Source organism: Ochotona curzoniae, unplaced genomic scaffold (assembly GCF_017591425.1).
Source record: "Ochotona curzoniae isolate NIBS_2020 unplaced genomic scaffold, NIBS_Ocur_1.0 scaffold_3835, whole genome shotgun sequence".
NCBI lineage: Eukaryota > Metazoa > Chordata > Mammalia > Lagomorpha > Ochotonidae > Ochotona > Ochotona curzoniae.
Window position 1 is genome coordinate 20,630,690 of NW_024467114.1, and position 24,292 is coordinate 20,654,981.

At 42.1% G+C, this 24,292-nt stretch overlaps 1 protein-coding gene across 1 annotated transcript in view; it reads right to left on the reverse strand.

The window, feature by feature from the left end:
- Window positions 1-16,724, reverse strand: part of DPY19L2 (dpy-19 like 2) — a 63,511-nt gene extending 46,787 nt beyond the window's left edge. The window contains 7 exon segments of the mRNA XM_040964514.1: window positions 3,572-3,665; window positions 4,878-4,998; window positions 9,973-10,110; window positions 11,484-11,571; window positions 12,542-12,566; window positions 16,314-16,652; window positions 16,655-16,724. Coding sequence (XP_040820448.1) covers window positions 3,572-3,665; window positions 4,878-4,998; window positions 9,973-10,110; window positions 11,484-11,571; window positions 12,542-12,566; window positions 16,314-16,652; window positions 16,655-16,724 — 875 coding nt within the window.
- Window positions 16,725-24,292: the final 7,568 nt, after the last annotated feature.

Here is a 24,292-nt window from a genome sequence, read left to right on the forward strand (position 1 = left end):
CTTGTATTTTTTCCAATTTGGAATCATTACAAATAATGCTTTGAACTTATACATATTTCCTGTGTAAATGCACAAAACATATATGGGACCGTATGTGTTAAACCTGAATTGCCGAGTTAGAAGGTATCAAAATGTTTTCAACTTTACTAAATACACATCTTTTCCCAAGTAACCATACTTGTATGTCCACCTGCGGTTGAATGAAAAATCCTTTACCAATCTATCAGATGTGAAGATGGCACATCATTGTGGACTGAATCTGTTTTATTAGTAATAATGAAGGTGAGCTTTGCAAACTTTGTCCTCTGGAGTTAGAGATGCTGAGAAATGTGTGTTGATAAACACTTTGTCCTTTTCTTCCTACCAGGTTGTTCTTTTCAGTAGACTGAGGACTGTCTGCTTTTTGATTACCAGCACACCTACCACAATGCCCCTGGTCACAAAAGGCACTAGAAAAATACTGTTCAATATCATTACAATTATAAATCAAATTTCCAAATCCTACACTTATATGCTTTTCCTGTATCTGCAGTTACGTGCTTTTCAAATTATTTTCTAATTTTTTAATTTAAATTCTATTTTTTTTTAATTGGGAAGACAGATTTGCAAAGAGAAGAAGAGACAGAAAGATCTTCCATCCACTGGTTCACTCCCCGAATGGCCACAACAGCCACTGCTGAGCCGATCCAAAGCCAGGAGCCACCTCTTGCAGGTCCCTTCACACAGGTGCAGGGCCCCAAGGCCTTGGCCTCCTCCACCGCTTTCCCAGGCCACAAGCAGGCAGCTAGATCCAAAGTGGAGCAGCTGAGACATTGCACTGGCCCCAATTTTTTTATTCTATAATATCTTTTGAAGGATTGGAGAGTTCTCTTAGGTATGAATCAGATTTTTTTTCTTCATTTTTGAACTTATTGCATCTTAAGAAATTCTTTCTTAGTCCAAGTTTCTGATAATATTCTTTTATATCATAAGCCAAACATTTTATAATTTTGTCTCTAATATTTGACTTGTAATTCACTTTGGATATACAGCTACAGTTTTTCTTCGTTCCACAAACTCCCCAATTCTCCATGCTAATGGACAAGTCCCCCCACCGATCTGCAACATCCGCTCTATCACACAGTAAGTGGACATTTCTGCTTCTGGGCTTCACCCTGATCTAACGGTGGATTTGGTGATCCAGCAGTGAAATCATCTTGCTGAGGACAGCTTTACAAAACAACAGTAATTCAGAGAGCAAGGTCTCTTTTATCTTTTTCAAGAATGTCTTAAACTGTATCTGGTACTTTGCATTTCTGAGCAACCACAATATCAGTTTATAAAGTTCAACACAAAATACATTGGGTTTTGATAAACAGAGACAGAATCTAGAAATACATTTAGAGATAAACTGTCAGCTCCTAAAAACCAAGTCTTCCAACTCACAAGCATGGTGTATCTGTCCAATATTACAGATTTTCTAAAATACTTTTCAACCAAGTTTTACAATTTATCCACCAAAGTCGGATCTTTCGTCAGAATAATTTTTAGGACCTTCAAAATTTCAATGTCATTCCAAATAACATCAGTTCAGAATTTTATTTTTTTTGCTTGAGACTATGGGATAAGATATGTAACATTCAGGTATTAATTTTGGAGTCCTGAAAACAGTAACAGTATAAATTCATTTCAAGTATTTTATCCATAGACCATTTTTATTTTCTTTATGTACAATATAATCGTTGCAAACACCTATTTGTCAAATTTTCCTATCTTCTTAGTTATTTCCAGTTTTTCTCGATTTACTATATGCAACAGAATCTCAATCAGGTGCTGAATATGTTCCTAACTTTCACTGATTCTATGCTAATCTTCCTACACTGAAAACTTCCCAAATAAGAGATACAGATTTAACGAAAATTCAATAAATGTTTCTTGAAAGATGAGCTCTCTTTTAAACTTAAATGTTGTGTAGTTCAACAATAATGCTGAGGAGCTGGAGCTCTGGCTTAGCCAGCAAAGCCTCTGCCTGCAGTACTAGCATCCAATACAGATGCTGGTCCTAGACCTGGCAGATCCTCTTCTGACCCAGCTCCCTGTTTATGGTCTGGAAAAATAGCAGAGGACGGCCAAAGTCCTTGGGCCATGCACCTACATCGGAGGATCCAGTAGAAGCTCCTGGTTCCTAGCTTCGGATTGGCTCAGCACTGGCTACTGCGGCCATTTAGGGTATAAAACTGTGGACGGGAGATTGTGTTCTCCGTATCCCCTTCTCTCTTTGTAAACCTGCCTTTCAAATAAAAGCAAGAAAAGTCTATTTAAAAAAAAAACAAAAAAGTAAAAAGGGGCTGGCGCAGTAGCCTAGCGGCTACAGTCCTCACCTCGCATACGCTGGGATCCCATATGAGTGCCAGTTTGTGTCCTGGCAGCCCTGCTTCCCAACCAGATCCCTACTTACAGCCTGAGAAAGCAGTCAAAAATGGCCCAAGGCCTTGGGACCCTGCACCCACGTGGGAGACCTGGAAGAGTTTCCTGGCTTTAGATCCACTGAGTTCCAGCCATTGAGGCCGCTTCGGGAGTGAATCAATGGACAGAAGATCTTCCCCTCTGTCTCTCCTCTTCTCTGTATTATTTGCCTTTCCAAATAAATAAATATTTTTTAAAAAGTGAAGAGAGAGTAATGCTGAAATAAATAAGGTTAGATTCTGATAGGAAAGAAAACTTAAAAAAAAAAAAAGACCCAAAAACTAACAAAAATAGCTTAAACAACATGGATGTTTATCAGCCAAGAAAAAATTAAAATGAAGTTATTTTTAGCTTGGGTTTAGAACTGTAAAAAGATAGGTTACTCTACATGATTCTAGCCTCTGGTCAAATGCTGCAGATTTGGGTACCAGACTCAAGCAAAAATGGGAAAAAACAAAACAACAACTTTTTTTAATGCAGGAAAAAAAATAAAAGGGGTAACTAAATTTTTTTTTGCTTTAGTTTCTTCTGAAAAAAATCACATGCTTGCCTAAGCATAAGCAAGGCTGACTTCCTTCCATTTTTCACTGGCGAAGCTAGCTCCTGCAGCTACCCCAGGAAAGAATGAAGAGCGAGAGCCACACACATCCCTGCCATTATTCACCTCCACTTGCCCTCTCGGACAGGCACACCCGCTCAGCTACAGCTGTGCTCCTGGCACAGGAGACTGCGGATGGCAGGCAGAAGTGTCTCTCTCAAATCACACTCAGCTCCTTTTACAGCTTATTTTCGTACAGAACGTAAAAGCCGACTGCAGCTAATGCCAAGGAAGTCCTCCGATGTTTGCATCCTCTTACATGTGAGCTGGAGGCATTTTCACGAAAATCTTTGCTAAGAAAACTTAAGGTTTTTGTTTTTAAAATTTTTAAATCCCTGCAAGTTTTTTTTTTTTTAAGGGAGTGGGGAATTGCTTTCAACACATTATTTCAGGGACATCTCCTGAAAGAATGTCAGTTAAGTTTCTGAAAAAATCGAATGTACAAATTATCCTACTGATTAACATCATTTAACAAATATTAGCCAGTCTTCCTAAGCCCATTCACTATTTTTAATTCACTAGTCTTACCTCAGGTATGCACCATATAAGAAGAACAATCCCATCATTAGTCCATTTAAAATAAAAATTACAGCAACGTAGAAGCAAGCAGGGTCTCCCAGTCCTATGAAAAGACAGATGATTCAGCATTTAACGTACATGCGCTTAAATAATCCCCTGCTTTGTAATCAAGAGCTCATGAACTTGCTGGAAGCATTTCCTTTCCAGTTTGCCGCTAATAGTAACATTATTACCCTTAATGCAATTTAGTCACATATACACACCTTATACTTTAACAATTATTTTATACTTTTCCCTAATGAAGTATTAGTATAATAATATAATACTTTGTTGAGATTTCATATTAGCTTAGGTGATACTATTTGCAGAATTATTTAATGAAGTCCCAGAGAAAAGCCACACGATTGTTTTTATCTTCTGCAAGGTTCCATAATGATTAAGATATAATTGCTAACCTCAAGGAGTAGCTTCAGTTTACATTAAATAAGTTATTCCAGGTCATTATCATGTATGGCTAAGTGGTAATATATGCACATTCAACATACAAGACTATTTCTGTGTAGTACTTACTATGTATTTTGTAATCATCTCAAAATTTTAAAGAACAATTTATGAGTTTGCATAAATTGTTTTTTTTGCTCGAGGAAACAGAAGGTAGAAGTTCCAACTGACCCAAGCCAAGAGCTCAAGTCTGGCCCTCCTCTTTCCTCCTTTGTCTCTTACAGCTCCATCCAGTATGTCCCAACCACCTCGTTTTACGTACCCATCAGTTTTCTTCTTACTCGGGCAGCCACTTGGCATCGCCATGCTGAGGCCTCCCAGGAACCTCACATCACACATACACCATGGAATGGAGAAGTACAAACCTGCTCCTATCAGATGTGCTTCCCTCTCAGAACTCAATTAGCTAAATCCGAAGCCAAGCAACAGTACAGGACTTGTCACCCTGTTTTCTCTTGCACTAACCTAATGACCAAGTCCTGTCTACTTCACGTCCAAACTCCCTCCCTCAAATCTACACGTTTCTCAACTATCTGTGACTGCTTGCAGACAGCCAAGGGTCTCCTACTTAACCTCGCTTCCTTAGAGTCGTAAGCTGTCAACAGCCCTCTTAGGTGCCAACTCCAGGATCGGGAAGCCCTACAGCTCACTGGGAAACATCACCTCTCTCTAGTCTAGCTGGGTTTCCATCCTCCTTTTTTGATAACCAAGTCATTTTCTCACTATGTTTTCCACTCTAATTTTTACCAAAAGTAGTATTACTGCCCCTTCAAAGTCCTCTTATCAGTGCTATTTGTGATGATATAAAGATCACCTTCACAACTTTGAACTTCATTAAGAGGTTCTATCCTGGTGACATTCCAGCAGGTCTTAGCTTCTATCCCAAAAATATTCATTATTCCCATGAATATGCGATACCAGAAGGCTAAGATCACCTACAAAACATAGAAACAAAAAGATAATGGAACAAAATACGTTCTCCTCACCGTAACAAATTTTTCCAAAACATCTGATTGCTGTTGACATCATAAACTTAACAAATGTATTTACTAAATATACTAAATATGTAATTTTAAAATTACGTCTTGGAACAGGTATCTGGCTTAGCAGTTCAGATGTTGTTTGGGACACCCATATTCCACACTCAAGTGCCTAGATTCAAAACCAGCACTGCTCCTGGCCCAGTTTCCTGTTAACTGGGCACCCAGGGAGGCTGCATACAATGGTGCAACTAGGTGCCCGCATGGGATATCCGATTCAGTTCCTGGCTTCAGTATGCCCAGCTGCAGTGGGGTGTGAACAAGAGTATCCTCTGCCTTCAACTAAAAATCAACAGAAAATGCTTCAAATATAATTATATGATACAGTGATGCTTCAGAAAGTTCATAGGAAAGGCAATCTTATTCTGGTAAAAAAACAAAACATGAAGTCTAAGCATATGACGGTCTTGTAAAAGTTCATTAAAATATATAGTATTATTACATGCATGTATAGTTTTCATATAATGCTTTTTCAGCAAAATAAACTTTTTGGGTCTCCCACGTGGGTGCAGGAACCCAAGCACCTAAGCCACCATCTGCTGGCTTCCAAAGCATTAGCAGGAAGAAGGAGCGAAAGTGGGAGAGTAGACAGGACTGAAGCAGGCGTTCTGATGTGGGCTGAGGGTATTCCAAGCAGCATCAGCTCCTTCACTTACCATCTAATTCCATTCTCCCACAAACCTTTGACATTCCTACACTTCAACATAAATACTTCCTGTACTTAAGTACACCTAATACAATAAGCACATGTACAGTACACATGTATTACATGCATTACACATTGCATATAATTCTAATGTAAATAGTAACTGCAAAATCTAATATACAATTATTAAAATGTAACAGAAAAATGATCAATTTACAGGAACATTTCACAACACTTCACTTAAGTCCCCTAACTTTTGGTGGCAAATAAAGCTTTTTAAAATTATTTATTTGAAAGGCAGAGTTAGAGAATATTCAAGATCTTTAATCCACTGGCTCCCTCCTGAGTGGGCCGCAGCAGTCAGCATGGGGCCAAGCCAAAGCCACGAGCTTCACCTTAATCTTCCCACATTGGGGCAGGGGCCCACCCAGGCTATTAGCGAGGAGCTGGATCAGAGTGGAGCAGCTGGAACATGAGCCACTGCCCACGTGGACCGCCGTCACAGGTGGTGGCTCTACCGGCCATGCCATGACACTGGTACCTGAATTTACTTCTTCATAAAATAAAATATATTCTTCAAAAATCTGGAATAAAATGTGCAATAGCTCCTGTGTCCATTAAAGTTTGAAACAGAAGATTTAATTTTAACAGTCTTCCAAACCTATAACCCATTTCTTAAAGTTCAAAGCCAAGAAGATAAATAGAAAAAATTACTATAAAAATTGCTTATGCCTGACAGAATTTTTATTTATTTACTTTTTTTTTAAATACAAATAACTAATGTGATGGAGGGCTCGCTGGAAGCAGTAGCATAGCTGGCTAACGCTCTGCCTAAAACGCCAGCATCTCATATGAATGCCAATTTATCTCCCAGTTGCTCCACTTGTGATCCAGCTCCCTGCTTGTAGCCTGGGAAAGCTGTAGAGGATGGCACAGGGCCTTGGAACCCTGCACCCGTGTGGGAGACCCAGAAGAGGCTTCTGGCTCCTGGCTCCTGCCTGGCCCAGTCCCAGCCATGTGAGTGAACCAGTGACAGAGACTTCTGTCTTCCCTTCTGTCCCTGCAGCTCTACCTTCCCAACAACAAAATCTTAAAAAAAAAAAAAAATTATACAAAAATGTGAAATAATTGAGGAAAATTGCGAGAATTGGAAAAAAATACCTAAACAGAACCACTTTTAATATATTTTTTTAAAGATTTATTTTTATTATTTTTTCATTGGAAAGGCGGATATACAGAGAGGAGAGACAGAGAGGAAGATCTTCCGTCCGATGATTCACTCCCAAGTGAGCGCAACGGCCGATACTATGCCGATCCGAAGCCAGGAGCCGATGTTCATCATCCTCCCAGTGACCTCCCGAGGCCCATAAAACATGGAGAATTAGTCAGTATTATGTCATGAGTTTGTATTATAGATGGTAATGTATGTATTAATAAATATGTAATAATCTTTTCATGTAAATAAAAGTATAGACTTATTATAATTTCTTTATTCTATAAAATTGACTCTCTGCTAAGATCTGTAATGGCTCTTCTTGAGAGTTTTCCATGTAGGCAAAGATCCACCACATCAAACAGATACGTGCCATCAGGAACCAACTCAGGGCTGGGATGCAGCTTGACAGAGCAGGTAAAGCACAGCTCTGAAGCCGGCACTGAACTCGAGCCCTGACTCTGCACGCAGTGGTCACTGTGGACTCCAGCAGTCCTGAGCTTCTGCAGCCAGGCCACCTAGCTCCCGGGGAGCCTGCGTAGAGCTCCCTTTGAAGAGAGGTGAGTTAGCACGCTGTGGAAAGTACTCGCCACATACAAGAAACACCATTCCAAAATACTGTTCAACATTTACCTCTTTTAGTTAATCTCCTTGTATGAGTATACAATTCAACACTGAAGTACTATCTAGGATTCACAATAAATCTACATCTTCTCAATGTTGCTTCTATTCTTTGAGAGAATAGACTGAAAAAAAAAAAAACAAGAAAACTCATTGCCTGCACTATCAACTGAGCCACATTACTCTAACTGCTTTTTCATAATATCAAAGATGCTGAAAAAAATATGCTAAATGTCTCAAAGAAATAATACAGGTTCAAAGGTCTCCAAGACTATACTAGAAACAAATCGACAAAACCTCAGCACTTACTACACAACTGAAAGATCCAACATTACCACCCCTCCCCAAACAAAAGCCCCAAACCACTGGAAAAGAGGGGCAGTGTAAGGTGACTCCTCATAGTTAGAGTAAGTCAGCAGTAAGTGCAGTCACAGATACAGAAATGGGGGGTTTGCCTCTGGGTTTTACATTTCAGTTAGAGAGTCACCACGGGCACCAGGCTAACCAGAACAGCAGAGCCCCTCTGCGCTCTAAGGCAACACACGCAAAGTGATGCAGAAATCGCTTCCTCCTTGGCAGGTCTGTACTAGACAGCTGTTACTACTATAAATCACAGCCAAAAAGTGCAGACATTGGCAGCAAAACCAAATCTTGGGAACCTCCCAGCAGCTGGAAATCAAACACAGTCCTGAACAGCCAATGGGTCAAGCAAGTCTTATAAGGAAATGGAAAAAATAACTTGATGAATGAGAAGGAAAACACACTTCATTAAAACAAATGCCTGCTTTTAGAAGATGGTGGTGTTGTAACTTTCTATTTTTCTTCCTGTTGATTTTGCTTTGTGGCTTTTCATTTAAGTGGATGTACAGTAACTATATAATAGACACTATCCTATCCAGGTGTGAGGATACAGTGCAGTATGCATCTCTACTTCCAGATGAAACTGTTAGACATATCTTGACAAAAGGATACTGTAGTCTCTGCCACTATCCATGCCCACAATGTCAGGGTACATTTAAATAGCAGAATGATGGATGCATGACTGTTTATGCAGAAGTGTACTATTGAAATAATACAGGGGAAATTGGACAGGAGAGGGTTAGGGAGCAGGGGAAATCGTAGAGCTTACGGAACTGTATCACAAAATTTTTAAAAATGGAAAAAGTCGCAAAGAAAAATGGATATCTCAATTCCCTATCTGAAGCTAATGGTTCACTGATACAAAACCAAAAAAGAAACTATAGATTAATATTTCTTGTGACTATAAATTATGAAGAAACCTAACAAAATAATTAGCAATATATAAAAAGAATTTGACATGATAAATGGAGCTGTATTTTGAGGACACAGGTTACTTTAAAATTCAAATACTAATCAATGCAATCCATGAAAGACCACAGGATCACACCAACTGGTATAGGAAATGTATTTAAAAATTTAATAACCATGTGGGCTTGGTGCAGTATCTCAACTGTTAATCCTCCAAATCCAAGTTCCTGGATCCCATATGGGTGCCAGTTTGTGTCCAGCTACTCTGCTTCCAATCCAGGTCCCTGCTTGTGGGCTGGCAAGGCAGAGGACGGCAGCCCAAAGCCTTGCGACCCTGTACCCACGTGGGAGACCTGGAAGAAGCTCCTGGCTCCTGGCTTCGGATTGGCTCAGCTCCAGCCACTGCGGCCACTTGTGGAGTGAACCAGCACACAGATCTTTCTGTCTCTCCTCTCTGTAACTCTGCCTTTCCAATAAAAATAAATAAACTTATTTTTAAAATGTTTTAAAAACAAAAAGGCCCTTCTTTAACAGATGAAGACAAGCTAAAGACTGGGAATGTATATTTGCAAAGCACTAATTTGACAAAACCAGCATCTAGAAGATAACAAGAACAAACAATTCACACAGAATATGAACAAAAGACATGAAGACAGAGTTCATTATACACAGACTGCAAGCAAGTGTAACAGATGCTCAACATCAGTAATCATTAGGGAAATCAAACTCAAACCTCAGTGAGATGTTTGTATGTAGGTACCCATGCTTAGAGCGCAAAGTATGTTTAGGAAAATGTATAATGACATATTTCATTCAGTATGAGAACATTTATGTGTAATTAGAAAAACACCAACCTTCACATGGCTATGACTAAATGACTATTTACATCAAACTCATTAACAATGGTTACACGAAGGGGAAAGGAGACCCTGCTGGAAAGCGAAACCCTGTGAGCACATGTGCTGGAGTTCTATGGAAAGAACGTCTGACACTCTTAGCAAGTATAAGGACACATGCAATCAGAAAAGCTGAGAGACTCCCTTCCGCGACATAGCTAGGCTTCGTTAAAGTGACAAAAAGGATCACTGTGCAAGCAGCACTTGCCTCTCACTTCACTCACCTCGGGGTAAAGATGGAAGCGCTTCACCGTGTTGATTACAAGGGGGTATTCAGTGAGCCTGTCATTCATGATCATCCACAGCCCTTCCAAAAAGGAAGGGGCCTCAATAATGGTCTTGAAGTAGGAATAATAAAGACCCTTTTAAAAAAGGCACAAGTTATTGTCAATGTAAGTACAAATTTAAGCGTTTCTTTTTTACAACTCCTTTTAGAACATTTTTTCTAAAAGAAAAAAAATCAGTAATAAGACTTTCTAATTAGTCCTTGCTATTGCATTCTTTGACAATCAAAACAGGGTGTATTTTTGGGTTATTGCCATGGTATTCATTCAACTTTCCTGTAAGTTTAAACGTTTTCAAACTAGAGTCAAAGGGATGACCAAATGCTTTAAAGAGCTTTTTAAAATGGCCTTAACATATATTCAACCTATTTTAATTTTTACTTATCATTAGCAAGGAGGGCTTCCCATCTGCACACAACTTTGTAAGCAGAAAACTGCTTCTGTTTCCCATGCTCTTGGGGAACAGCATACAATGGGCCTGGGTCTCACGAGGGGCACTCCAGTCGTCTAGCCTACTGCAGTGCTCAACCCAGCGGCTCCACAGAGTGTAAGTGGAGGGCAAGCAGCTTCTGCGGCCCAGGAAGGCGGTGTCCAGCAAAGGGATAAACCGCCAGGCCCCGTCCAGTATATAAATGATCCACTTTATTAGCCTAGGTGGGGAACTAAAATTCAAAGAAACTTAAGAATCATGTCACTTTCCTCATCAATTTTCTGCCTTCCCTTAAAAATCTTAGAGCAAATAAGGAATCACACTGTTTATAACACTCTTCTAAAATAAAAAATTAATAATTTTCAACTCTACAGTCATTCCTGCCTTATTTTTTGATCAGGTAACATCAGTAGCTACTAAACTGAAAAGTTTAGCTGATTTGGAAAAGTCACTTTCCTCATGGTTCTGATTGGTAAAATGAGTTCACAAGAGGACTTTCTGCTTGGGATGACATTACAATTCAACGATGAAAGGATATCTAATATGTCAAAAGTCTATAAGGAAATATTAAATCCGCAAGCAAGTTTTTATTAATATCAGTTCTTTTTTGTCCCAAGCTTCATGCTGTGTACTCCAAATCACTACCTCACTTCATTGTCACAAAAATCCCATGAGGTTGGTATTATCTCTGTTAACAAATGAGGACTCGCTAGTCCTCAGTCATCCGTCACCAAACCTACCCACTGCCAGTGCTGCGCTCGGCATTTAAACACAGTTTAGAGCCCTCTGGGGGAAGTAATACCTTTGAAATATTCAAATACCACTCTTCAAAGTTTTAAAGAACAGCAGAGAAGAAAATCAGAAAGGAGAAGCAGGTGAAGTGTCCCGGAACAGGCAAACCAGAAATAGAAAGCGGAAACAGCGCCATCAAGCAAGTTTACTTTAGCTCCGAATAAATTTCTGCCTTATAGCCTTACTATTCTTAGACCACAAATAAACTCATTAGAAGAAAGAACCTAACCATTTCAGTGCGAAAAGTCATCTCTCGTTCCAAAGATGAGAGGTGAGAAAAATGACGGTCATTTTCAAAAAGTGTTACTAAATGTATCCTAGGAAAAAAAAAAGAAAGAAAATATTATAAGTATGGTTTCAAAAGCAGTACTAAAATAGCCAAGCTACTGATAAGTAAGGAAACCTTAAAAAGGAAAGACCTACTAAACATTGAGGTAATTTTAAAATCTGCTCAGTAGCCTTTGTAAGTTTTCACGATCCAGCATAGCACAAATTTGAAATCCCCGAGTTCACTGGTTCTTACCTTAACTGTACATCTAAATCTTGATCTCTCCACCATTCCCCTTCTTCCTACCCTTGGCCTTGACATCAGAACAAAGTCTGTTTGCTTTACAGCTTTCACAAGGGATTCTAAATCTATGTGGCAAACAACTCAGTGACAATTGACGAGCCTTCAGAACATAATTGTAAATAAGGTTACTTTAGACTTCGGCAGCTTTTCAACAGCTGCAGCATCTCAGAGGGAACGGATTCTCGCTCTTGACAGTCACAGGGGCGCTGTCCCAACGGGACACGGGGTGGATCACACTGCTCCCCAGGCTGAGAAGTCCCTCAACCAGAGTAGGGATCAAACACCCCAGAGGGAAAATACTAACATTTTACACGATTCCGACAGACAACTTGTTTAAAGGCAGGTGCCTGTGCCCACCCACTGCAAGGCTCATTGAAACCTCCTCTCTGAACTCATGCCATAACACCCAGTAATTACCATATATGGAGCATTTTAGATAAAATGAACAGACAAAATACCAGAAAAATCTAGATATATAAGGAAACATAGTGGTGAATTCTTTGGTATAGCAAAAAATAGTTTAACATGCAAATCACTCTTCTCCTCACACACCTGTTCAGCCAAAGCTGCCTCACGTATGAGAGCTATAAGAGTAATGGACACGCACAACCAGGGCATGCTGGGACTCCATACACACCGCCCCAAGTTTTACAACAGGAACCAGGGAGGGTAACTTTCAGTCCAAATGTCTATTTCAAAGTGAAAGAAAATCTTACCAGTGTAAAAGTCCCACAAAGGCAGCTGGAAAAAAATTAAAGAAAGTCATTAAAAGCTGCGTTACCACAAAATATCTTCAAGACACTTATTTCGAACTCGGCTGTACTCAAAGCAGGTGGCCAGCTGTTTGTCCATCGTCAGCCCGGCCAAGAGCAGCGGGGCAACCTGCGGGGCATCCTGCGAGCTGTGCCTGGCGCTCATGCAGGGGTCACTCGGGGATGTGCGAGGGAATGGCCACCGCAGGCACGACTGTGCTTTGTACTTTCCAGCATCCTCCTTCAATGTCTCCTTTTCTATTCCCTTACGCGATTGAAGTGAATCAGCAAGGTTCTTTCAGAAAAGACCACAGCCAACAGCAGCCACCCTAGACCGCCCTAGACAGCCGGCCCAGGACACACTCCACGAGGCTGTACTAGGCAGAGGACTGGGTACTGAGTGCTAAGTACTGGGCGTGCGAGGAACTGCAGGTTGCTCACTTCCACGGGTAACAGGGAGATGGGGAAGAACAACCTCTAACTCCACAAATTCCGCTGCCTTTCTTGACTTCATGCTCTCTAGATGGTCCTTTGTTTAATTTCCAAAGTTAACCCATTTTCATTTCTTACATATTTATACTATTTTCTTGGAGGAATTAATTTACCGGGCTATTCCAGAAGTCTTGTTGACTCTCTGGGGTTTTATAATGATATGCATCACTGCCCAGAATACACTTGGCAAGTTACCTTGGCATTAACTCCCTGAAAAATTAAAGGTATCTTACTTATCAAACTAAATCAAATAAATTCAATAAAAAAATCTAAAAATTTCAATCCTGTCTCTCTCGCCCTTTTCCCATATTACTAACCACCTTCCTATGGACCAGGTGGGTAAGTTTGGGCCTACTTTGTGTTTCTGTATTATCAGTTAGGCAAAAGTAGTTCATAACTTTATCTTTTTTTCTTTTCTTTCTACAAACTTATAAAGATGAAGATGCAACGGGCATGGCACATGGCCTCAGCATCCTGGCATCTTCCCTCCAGGGGCCTATCTCCACCCACCGCTCTAACATCCCACGTGAGCACTGGTTTAACTTCCGGCTGCTCCCTGCCAACGTGCATGGGAGGCAGCAGAGGACAGCCCAAGTTCTTGGACCCTGTAGCCACATGGAAGACCCGAAAGAAGCTCCTGGTTTCAGATTTGCTCAGCTTTGGCTGTAGCGGTCATTTGGGGAGTAGACCAGTGGCTGCAAGCTTTGTCTCTCCTCTTTCTCTGTCTTTCAAATAAAAATAATTTTTTAAAAAGTTACTCCCTGACTCTTTATAGAAAAATTATATATATTCATATACAAATTCTTCCTGTTTGATCTACTCTGAACCACACTGATTAAACTTTATACCTTCATTTTCAACGTGAAGCAAAGGCCCTTTGACAAAGCATTAGTAATGTTAGGACATGCAGAGGCTATCCCCCTGGCAGAAACAGATAGGACTTAAAGAAAGACTGACTACGCTATCAAGTATACCTCCTTTCCAACAATACCCCCAGACCCCCTGGAGGAAGTGGTGCAGCACCACAGGGCCAACACTCCGAGTGCATGAGGACCTACCTCAGCCCCTCCAAGCTGTGATGGACAGCAGGACCCCTGGACTCCCGCCTGTCCCCTCCTCACCTTGAAGGTGACCTAGCCTCACACCTTACTAAAACGAAGACCACTGGATACCAGCACTCCCAACTGCACATCAGCACTTCACGGTCCTAAGTTTTAAACCTCACCTTTTCTACTCTCCACCACCTCTAGAGAAAACTACCCCCTGCTCCCATAGTCAGCAGCTCCAATGTGTGTCTTTGTCTCTACTCCTCTCGAAACACCCACACGTGCTCTCCACCAATCCCTGCGGCTCCTGGAGCCTGCTCTTCCAAGCTCTCTCACCAATTCTTTCCTTGAGCTTTTCCTTTTTCGAGATTAAAACATTTGCTGTGGCCCAAACCCTCAGTGACAAGATTTCCAACAACCGCTAGTTTCCTAGGACTCTTTGAAGTGGACTATGATATTTAAATTATGACCATCAATGATTTTCTTCATTGTTATACTTTAATAGTTTTAATCCATTAGTTCCAATTTTTCGATTTTTGGTTCCCTCTCATTTTCCATCACAGCAATCCTTCTAGTTAATTCCCTCAGCCCATTTTCCTTTTCTTCTCATTAACTCAGTTGAAAACTTTTCCCCACATATCTTTATATTGTGCACTTTTCTCTCCTTACCTTGGGCTCCCTGGCAGTGTAACTCAAGTTTAAAGAGTTCCAGTTGTCACCTCTACTGAGGAATTTCCTAGTCTGTACTCCTCCTTCCTGAACTTTCTGCCTAACCCCTCGCCCACTGTCTCCACCTGTCCACCCTCTTTCTCTGCCACTCAGCTCACCTTGGTCCTCCCGACTCCTGCTTTTGCTACCCTTACTGAAGCCATCACTGCCTGCACCTTACAGACAAGTTCCCAATTAGTCCTTCTGCACCCTCCGCAATCCACCCCCCGTTCATCATGCACACTGCTGAATTAATCTCTTAGCAGCGCACTGTTGAGTCACTAGAGGACACGGATGCGCTCACCTAAACTGACAACTATCTCTCCTGGCACACAGAAACAGTGACACCCACATAGACACACTGGCTGTTTCTCTCCCAAAGGACCGCAACAGCAGAGGTGGGCCACAGCTAGACGCCAGCAGCTCAATTCAGGTCTCCCATGTGAGTGGCAGAAACGCTATTCCTCGGGACAACGCTGCCTGGCTCCCATTGCGCAACTTGACCACATTCAAAAATGTGCAGGAAGCAGTCGGTGCCTTCCTGCGGGACGAAGCTGGATGCCTTACACCTGGTCTTGGCCAACTCTTCACCTTAGCTCTTACTCCTTTTGGTTCCCTTCCTTCCAGGCTGACCTTGCTTTCAGGTTTTCTTACTCCCAGGTGATTCCAGCAGCCTAACAGCTGTTACTAAACAGTAACTTTTGGTCACAACCTGAATAGCACCTTCTGAGTATCAGGTTCTACTGACCCAGGCCTAGGCCGCCTGAAATAGTTTATTGAGACACCACCAACTTTGGTGTCCCCGGTAAGGCTACAGAAAATGAGGGGAGAAAAAATGGAAAAGGAAACAAAACTTAAGGAACAAAATTTCCAAATTTTAGGCACTGTTAACTCCACAGCGACATCTGAAATTAAGTGGGTACCAGAGGGCAATAGCACAGGAGTACGTCAAGAAATTCCTGGGGAAATGGCATTCAATGGTATCTTTTTGGTGCAAAATAGTTTTGACAGCCATCTATAATTTTAACACACTTTCTTGGAACTTTTGGAAACTCCTCTATGCATGCCTTTCAAAAAAAATTTTTTTTTACACCCAAACTAAATGCATCTCTTAGTTTCGCTGTCCAAGGACTTCCTGACCATCCTCCATACACTTTCTATTAATCTTTCGATGTTAATAGGTGTTCATTTCTATTTTAGATAGGTGTTACTCATTTCCATTGACGCCTATTTTGTTTTTATTTAAAGTACCGAGAATCATTATGTTTGGCCCCCAAAGATTTCGCCAATCACTATTACCAACTCATCATTGGCTGCCGTGGTTCTGAAACAAACAAACAAAAAAACACCACTCCATGACATGGCGGGGGGGGGGGGTCACCACTTGGTCCCCAAACCTTGCAAAGGAAGAACCCGGGGGGGCTGGGACTTGTAGTGATCCTCCAGGGCAGCGGCTCCCGCCGCCCGCTCCCCGTGCCCGCTCCGCTCACCTATGCTGAGGGTGGTCTTGTTCGAGAACCGACGCGTCTGTAATACCAGCACCTTTTCTCGGAGTAGCTCCAGGAAGCACTGCAGGAACTGGAAGCGGCCGAGGAGAAGGGACCTGGCGACCGCCTCCAGCTGCAGGCAGTTGGGCGGCTTCAGGTTTCGAGTCCTCCGCGGCGAGTACTCCCGGGAGCCCCCGGGCAGGTTCCCGCCGCCTACGGGCGGAGGCTGCGGAGGCTGAGGAGGCTGAGGAGGCGGCTCGGGCTCTTCCACCGCCTTCTTCGTCCCCTCCTCCATCTCGGGCTCCCCGGCTCCCGTGGCCCGGCGCCGCCGCTTGGACTGCACCGGCCGGGATTGAGACGGCTCTGCAGCCGCTTCCCTGAGCTTATTCCTCGTTTGCCTGACCATTTTCTCATAGTCCCTGTGCGGGGGGTGGGGAGCTGGGTCACTATCTGGCGCGGGCCCAGCGACGCCCCGGAGAGGGCCGGGGGGCCTGGCTCGCCCCGCAGCCTCAACGACTCGTCTCCGCCGCCGTTGCCGGCCGCCCGGTTGCCAAGGTCACGGCGAGAGGCAGCGCGGGAGGGGGCGTGCGCGCGTGCGCCTTACCTCCGGCACTCGCGCTCCACGTGCGTCCTCGCCTGCGCGGGCTCGGGGCGCTGCAGCACGTGCGCCACTCGGAGTGCACGGCCACGGCTGCGGCACCTGCGCCTTGGGGCGCGCATCGGTGCCGCACCTGCGCCTTGGGGCGCGCATCGGTGCCGCACCTGCGCCTTGGGGGTGCGCGTCGCTTCAGCTGTAGCGTGCAGTAGGGTGGGGGCGATTGCCCGCCCCAGCTACAACCTGTGGCCCTATCACGTTCTTGCAACATCCCCTACTCAAGGATGCTCGGAGCTTCCACAAGTCAGAGCCAATTAAATGTTAACCTCTCTCACTTGTTAAAGACTTTCGTAAAATTGCCCCAACGCCGCTCAGGTGCGGTCCACAACGTGCCATTCGTCAGCGCCCCTTTGCTCACAGTTCTCATATATACTGCGCTGTTTCGGCTCGTCACATACTTGTCATAAGTTTTCTTCAAGGATCACGTCGACATTCGCCACTCTACTTTGGTTCTTACACCATTTTATAATTTACTTAATATTTGCCAATTAGAAAATCAAGGATCGAGGAGGTGGGAATTTGTCCAAATTTTAACAGATAATAAATTCTATCCAATGCTGAGGGTAAAATAACATACCTTGGAGTGATTGATTCAAACATATTAATGCATGGACATGGAAATCCAAAATAAAATGCATTTTAATGAGTATTTTAATGTGGGAGCAATACATGGAATGCAGTCATTATGATTCCCATGCTGGTTTGTTTTATTCTGAAGTTTCTACTTGGCCTTTGTACAGCCTGTGTTGTGGAGGATAAAATGCACTCTTACCTTACTTAGGGTAAAAATCTGATGTTTTTTCTTTTTAACATAGCATTTAAAGACTAGTCTTACAAGATTGTTTATTGCACTATTATTTATAGCTGGAAGAATATGAAACATCTTTTTACGAAACATGAAATTGCAGATTCTTCGTGCAGTGATGCGTTACAGCTGCTAAAGTCATTTTGAGTGACTATTTAATGATATAGGAGCATGATCTTGATGTTAAAGGGAGAAAAGGAGGGAGGGATTTGTCTGCTGGTTCACCCTCCAGATGGCCACCACAGCCGAGGCTGAACCAGGTCATCATCCAGGTCCCCCAGGTGGGTGCAGCAGCCCAGGCACCCGCACCGCCTTCCACTGCTTCCCCAGGCCATAAGCAGGGAGCTGGGTTAGAAGTGCCAGGACTCCAACTGGCACTGGGGATGCTGGTACTGCTAGTGGCATATGGCTGGCATAGTGCCGGCCACTCTCATGGATTCTTTGGTATCAAGTAATGTGTAAGCTTGATTATTGAGCAGTAACTGAGACAGTTGTCTAAGTCATCAATCATACATTCTATTAAGGAGAGGAGATCGGTGTGTGAGAGGGATATTGTGACGCTGGTTTATTCATAGCTGAATAACATCATGAATATTATCTGTAATAACATCTCTGGCTCCAGTTACTTATTTTTGACCGTATCATGTTAAACTACCTTTCAGCTGCCTGTCGATTGAGAACACTTAAGTTAGTATTCCCTGACACTCTAGATATAAACAACATAGTCTCCCATTCTCTTTGAAGTGAAGATGCGCAATTACTCAACAAAATATTTTTCTTACATACAAACGTTTAATCCAGTCATATATATTTAAAATCTGACCATTTCCCTTTATCTTTTAAGCAAACTTCAGCTGGTTAATTTTTAAATTAAAAAAATGCAATTGAACTACATAACCAGCAGATGGCAATGATGATCTATATGCTAGAATCTGTTTTAGTTTTAAAATTTGTTTTTAAACAAAAAAAATTCACTGTTCCTGTAATAAAAATGCCTACTAAATATTATATGTAGGAAAATTCTAAATGCAGCACCACATTAAAATAAGTGCATATTTCTTATGCAGAATACTAAGATATTCATCCTGATCAACATTTAATTTTCCAAAAAATAGTAACGATGCTTTGATTCATACAATTTACTATCAGATTTAAACATCAATACGTAATACACACAGATTAAATATATACGTGCATGCCACATACTTATACATGTACATGGCTTCACATAAACCACATCCTCGAAGTCTGCTTCTTCTCGAACCTAGTTATTAGTCCCCTGTACAAATAGCAGCATATTGAGATTCCTTTTATTTACCACTAGGAGTCTCTCTCTTCAATATCAGAAAGTGAAGGCTTCTAATACTCTCAAGAATAGATTTTAGGACACTTAGGGGCGAGTTGTGTAAAACATGACACAGACAGCAATGATAGATGAGGAATCTCTTGGCTGTGTTTGACAGTCTTCTAGATCTACTTGAGACTGAATTGTGGTCATGACATCTTGGCTCAGAAAGTGTCAGTCTGCTCTGGGCAACCTCATTTCCTAAACTACGAAATCAACACTCAGCACTGGCCTTGTCAAGGTCTTGTAAACTGGATTCTAGCTGCTGACTGTGCCTGGAAGGACGGACGTGTTCGCTTACCCTGCAGCACTAAGTTCTCTCCCTCCTGGTGCTGCCCGTCGCTCCTCTGCCTCAGACCATACACTGTCACCCTGCAGTCTCACTCAGCCATCTGCCCCACGCTTTGTCCTCAAGTCTGTCCCCCACATTCCTCACTGCCAACCCAGATAAGCTGAGCTCCTCTCTCCCTCAGTCTCTTCCTTCTCTCTGCAACTCAGCCCCAGTTGGTCTCCACTGACCCACCACTTGCCATGCTGTCTCTTAGTGGGTTTTACTGCTGCCACGTCCTACTCATCTGTGTCCACCTCCAGCCCAAATGTCAGCCATGGTGTCAGGAAGGGGGAGGACAGCCCGAGATCAGTAATAAATGTCTCCACTAAGACGACCGCACAGCCCTGCAACCATGTAGATATCAAACTCAACTTTACTTATACTGAAAAGATAAATATGGAGCTCTAAAACACCTTCCTCACCTTTGCTACCAGTGAACTCTTTCTTACATACTTAACAGCACCAATTTTTAATCCACTAGAAGAATGCCTGCTGAGTTATGGGGTTCTTTTATCCACAAGGTTGTGTAAGTTCTGAAAAGGCAGGGTAGATGTTAGTTTTCAAGAAGGCTCAAAACTCAGAAATGTTTGTTTGAAGAGCTAGAACAGTGTCCTAGCTGCAAGTGCAAAGCGAGGATTTGAATCTGGGTCTATCCTTTGTCCTACAGGTGCCTGTGCACACGTATTCAGCCTCAATTTTCTCATCCATCGAGTGGGAATAATCACAGCTCCTACTTCATAGAGTTCCTGGAAAAATTAGGACCAAGCATATATAGCACACAGACACAGAAAGTGTGTTATAAAAGCAATGACCATTTTAAGGTTTTAAACATTTAAATTTTTTCAAAGGAGTTATTTTTAGCCTTCAGCTATGATTCTTGCTGGAGAGAAACGCAAAAACGGACTAAAAATACATGGAAACGAAGTGAGGACTTGTGACCCATTCGGTGTTAGAAAAAAAAACAGTGTGAGCTACTTTGCACAGATGGAGTAAGCGAGGCAGGGAAAGCCCTCTGGACAGCCCACCCTTTAACCCTTACAAGACCCACCCTGCTTGTAACCTTCAAGGCTGACAAACTGGGCCCTCCCTTGATAATGGAAACAAAATTTTGCTGGGTAGTTTGGGATGTTGTTTGTCATGTTTCAAATAATAATTTTAGTGAAATATAAATGCATACCATACATTGTATTATTTTGTCTTTAGATATATTTACTTAAAAGGCAGAGACAGAGATGCAAATAACAATGCATAATCCTTTGTGATGGCTTCCTTCTCATATGTTTCCAAATCTCATCCAGATTGCAACATTTCGAGTGCTTCAGACTCTTAGGGTGAATAGCACTTCATTGCACAGATATGCCATTTGTTTATCCCTCCACCCATGAATACTTCAATTTTCCCCACTTTTTTTTTGCCTCTTTTGAACAATGCTGCTATAAGCACTCATGAACAAGTTTTTCTGTGGATATACATTTTTATTGCTCCTAGGTATGCACCTAGGAGCAGAACTGCTAGATTGTAACGTGGCTCTATATTTATCCTTTTGATGTACGGCCAAGCTGTTTTCCAAAATGGTCATGTTATCTTATATTCTCACCACCAATGCACAAGAGTTCCAATGTGTCCACATCCTTGCCAACACTTATTGTCCTTGTCCATCATCATGCTTATAGTCACCCTGGTGGATTGTGAAAACATATCTTCTAGTTGTTCACTTGCTTGGTCTATTTCTAGAGTTCTTTGAGGATTGCAGAAAAATCAAGCATAAAGAGCAGAATTCTCACGTAACCCATCTCTCCCATCTGGTACATGGTTTCTTTTATCACTAACATCTAGTATGACTGGAGCGTATGTGTTTCAATGGCTGAACCAATACGGATGCAGTGTTATCAATCCATGGTTTATGCAAGGGTCACTCTGAACTGTCCAGTTCTCCCAATTGTGAGAAATAGGCAAGCTATGGATTCATCATTAGAGCATCATTATGGAATTATTTCACTGCTCTAAAAATTCTCTGGGTGACTTCTAGTCACTTTCCCTTCTCTCCTTTCGAACTCTGCAAACTGCTGATTTTTGTTTTCTCTAATCGCGCACTTTCCAGAATGTCATCTAGCTAGACTCATACAACAGCCAGCCTTTCCAGCCTGGCTTCTCACATAGCAACATGCATTCACACTTCCTCCATGTCTTTTCTTTGCCTGGTACTACATTTAACTTCATCACCGAATATAATTCCAGTGCAATGATGGAGGATGGATGTGCCACAGTGTTCATCCATTCAGTTAGTAAAACATAAGCGTTGCTTCCAAATTTTGGGTGGTTCTGAATTCAGCAATCATAAACATTCATGTGCAGGTTTTGTGTGGATGTGACATCTCAACTCATTTGTGTGAAGATCTAAGCACAACTGCATAGATCACTATGCTGCTAGCAAACTGTCTTTACAAATGGGCTACCAGGGATGGATGAGTGTTCCTACCGCACTGCATGCTGTTGGGGACTTCTATCTCACCCACTTAACAGGTGTGTGGTCATATACCCTGTTGCTAACCGCATGCGATGGTGAGCATGCTTCACTATCCTTATTTTTCATGTGAGGGTACTCCTTGGGGAGACAGCTCTTCAGATCAGTCTTCTGCCCGTATCACAAGGGATCTGTTCTATTGTTTTAAAAGATCTTTGTTAAATTTTGAATCTTTTATCTTAGACATGCATTTTGCAAATATTTTTCCCAGTCTGCAGCCAGTGTTTCTCACAAATATTTTTATTTTAATGTAGCCCATTATATTAACTTTTTGGTTAATGGATTATGCTCTTGGTGTTGCACCTAAAACAAAAGCAAACAAGTCTACCTAGATTTCCTCTTCTTCCATATTCTAGAATTTTTAAAATAGTTTTGCATTTTACATTCAGATCAATGCTTCATTTTTGAGTTAATTTTTGCTTAGGCTTTGCCTGTGGGTATTCAGTTCTCCCAGTACCATCTCCTGAAGACACTATTGCCTCTTTATTGAGTTGCCTTTTTTCCTTATCAAACTTATTAAGCTCATGTGGATCTATTTTCTTGGCAGCATTACACTGTCTTCTTTAAACTGTGGCTTTGTAGTAAGTTTGATTTTTATTTCATCTTGTAAAGAGAGAAATAAAGAAAGATCTCTGCACTGGTTTACACCCTAATGACTACAACAGCCAAGCTTGGATCAAAATGAATCCAGGAGCCAGAAACACCATCTGAGTCCTGCAAGTGGGTGGCAGTGTACTGGCCCATCACCTGCTGCTTGGCTGTGTGCACGTGAGAAGGATGCGAGAATCAGGAGCAGCGTCAGACCTTGAGCCAAGTACTCTGACATAGGATGGGGGGTTTCCAAGCAGTGGTTTAATTGCTCTGCCAAATGCTCTTGTCCTTTAGTGAGTTTTGAGGTTGGGTACTGTCAGTCCTCTGATTTTGTCCTTTTTAATACTGTGTTGGCTAGCCTGGGTTTTTTGTCTTTCCCTGCACACTTTAGCATCGAGTCTTTCTATACTCTATGGCCCGGCAGCCACTCCGCTTCCCATCCAGCTCCCTGCTTGTGGCCTGGGAAAACAGTCGAGGACGGCCCAAAGCCTTGGGACCCTGCACCCGCGTGGGAGACCCAGAAGAGCTCCTGGCTCCCAGCTTTGGATCAGCACAGCTCCTGCTGTTGTGGTCACTTGGGGAGTGAATCATTGGATGGAAAATCCTCCTCTGTCTTTTCTTCTCTGTATATCTGACTTTCCAATAAAGATAAATAAATCTAAAAAAAAAAAATGACAAAATGACGAAGGAACCAGCTTAAAGGGGCCCCCGATGACCAAATCAGGATCAATATGAATACCAAGATAATGAATAGTAATAAATTATAAACCAAGGAAAGAAATCTTTTTGTCATTAAATATCAAGACAGGCAGAGTCAATATAATCAGAATAAAAAATAAGAGACCAAAGAAAAGCATGAAGAAAAGCATGAAAAATACGTGACTTTGAAGAAGATCTGTGTAAAGGAAAACCTAGGCTGTAGAATATACTAGCAGATCATTTAGGAAAATTACAGATGGTGGACACTGAAATTCAGTAAGACACTACTGTTAAATTTCCTCAAGTTGGGATCAGCATGCTGCCTTAGCACATTAAGGCGCCACCTGCAATGCTGGCACCTCATGGGCATATGCCAGCTGTTCCACTTCTGATCCAGCTCCCTTGTAAGATAGCGAGAGAAACATTCCAAGTTCTTGGGAGTCCTGTGTCCATGTGAGAGACCCAGATGAAGCCTCCGGTGTGACCCAGCCGCAGGCATTGTTGCCATTTGGGGAGTGATCCAGCAGATGGAAGATCTCTCTCTGGCTATCTCTGTGTGTGTAACTCTGCCATTTTTAAAAATAATTTTTAAATTTTATTTTTTAATATTGTTTGCATAGTTTAGAGGGATGCTCGCCCATGTAAGGCCAGCAGATCTGTCTTTCAAACAAATAAATCTTTTTTTTAAAAATCCTCGGGGTTGTTCATTTTGGCATATTTTATGGAATCTGCATTTTTGAATGATTGAGGTTTGATTCAGCATGTTGGGTATAACAACGCTCAAGGATTCATAACAGTTTGTGTTACGTTGCACACCTGTGCCCGTGCATGCTCTGCACACGCTACTCAGTGAAGGCGAGCGATAAAGCAAGTGGGACGAGAAGTGTGGGCCGCTGGTGAGGCTGTGTCAAGAGCACACCCCAACGCTGCGGTAAGCTCGCTGCTACTCCTAATAATAAGTGGTGTTTTAGCACACACACAAAATAAGGGCAATAGGGTAGACTTGCAAAAGCAGAAATATGATATTTTAAA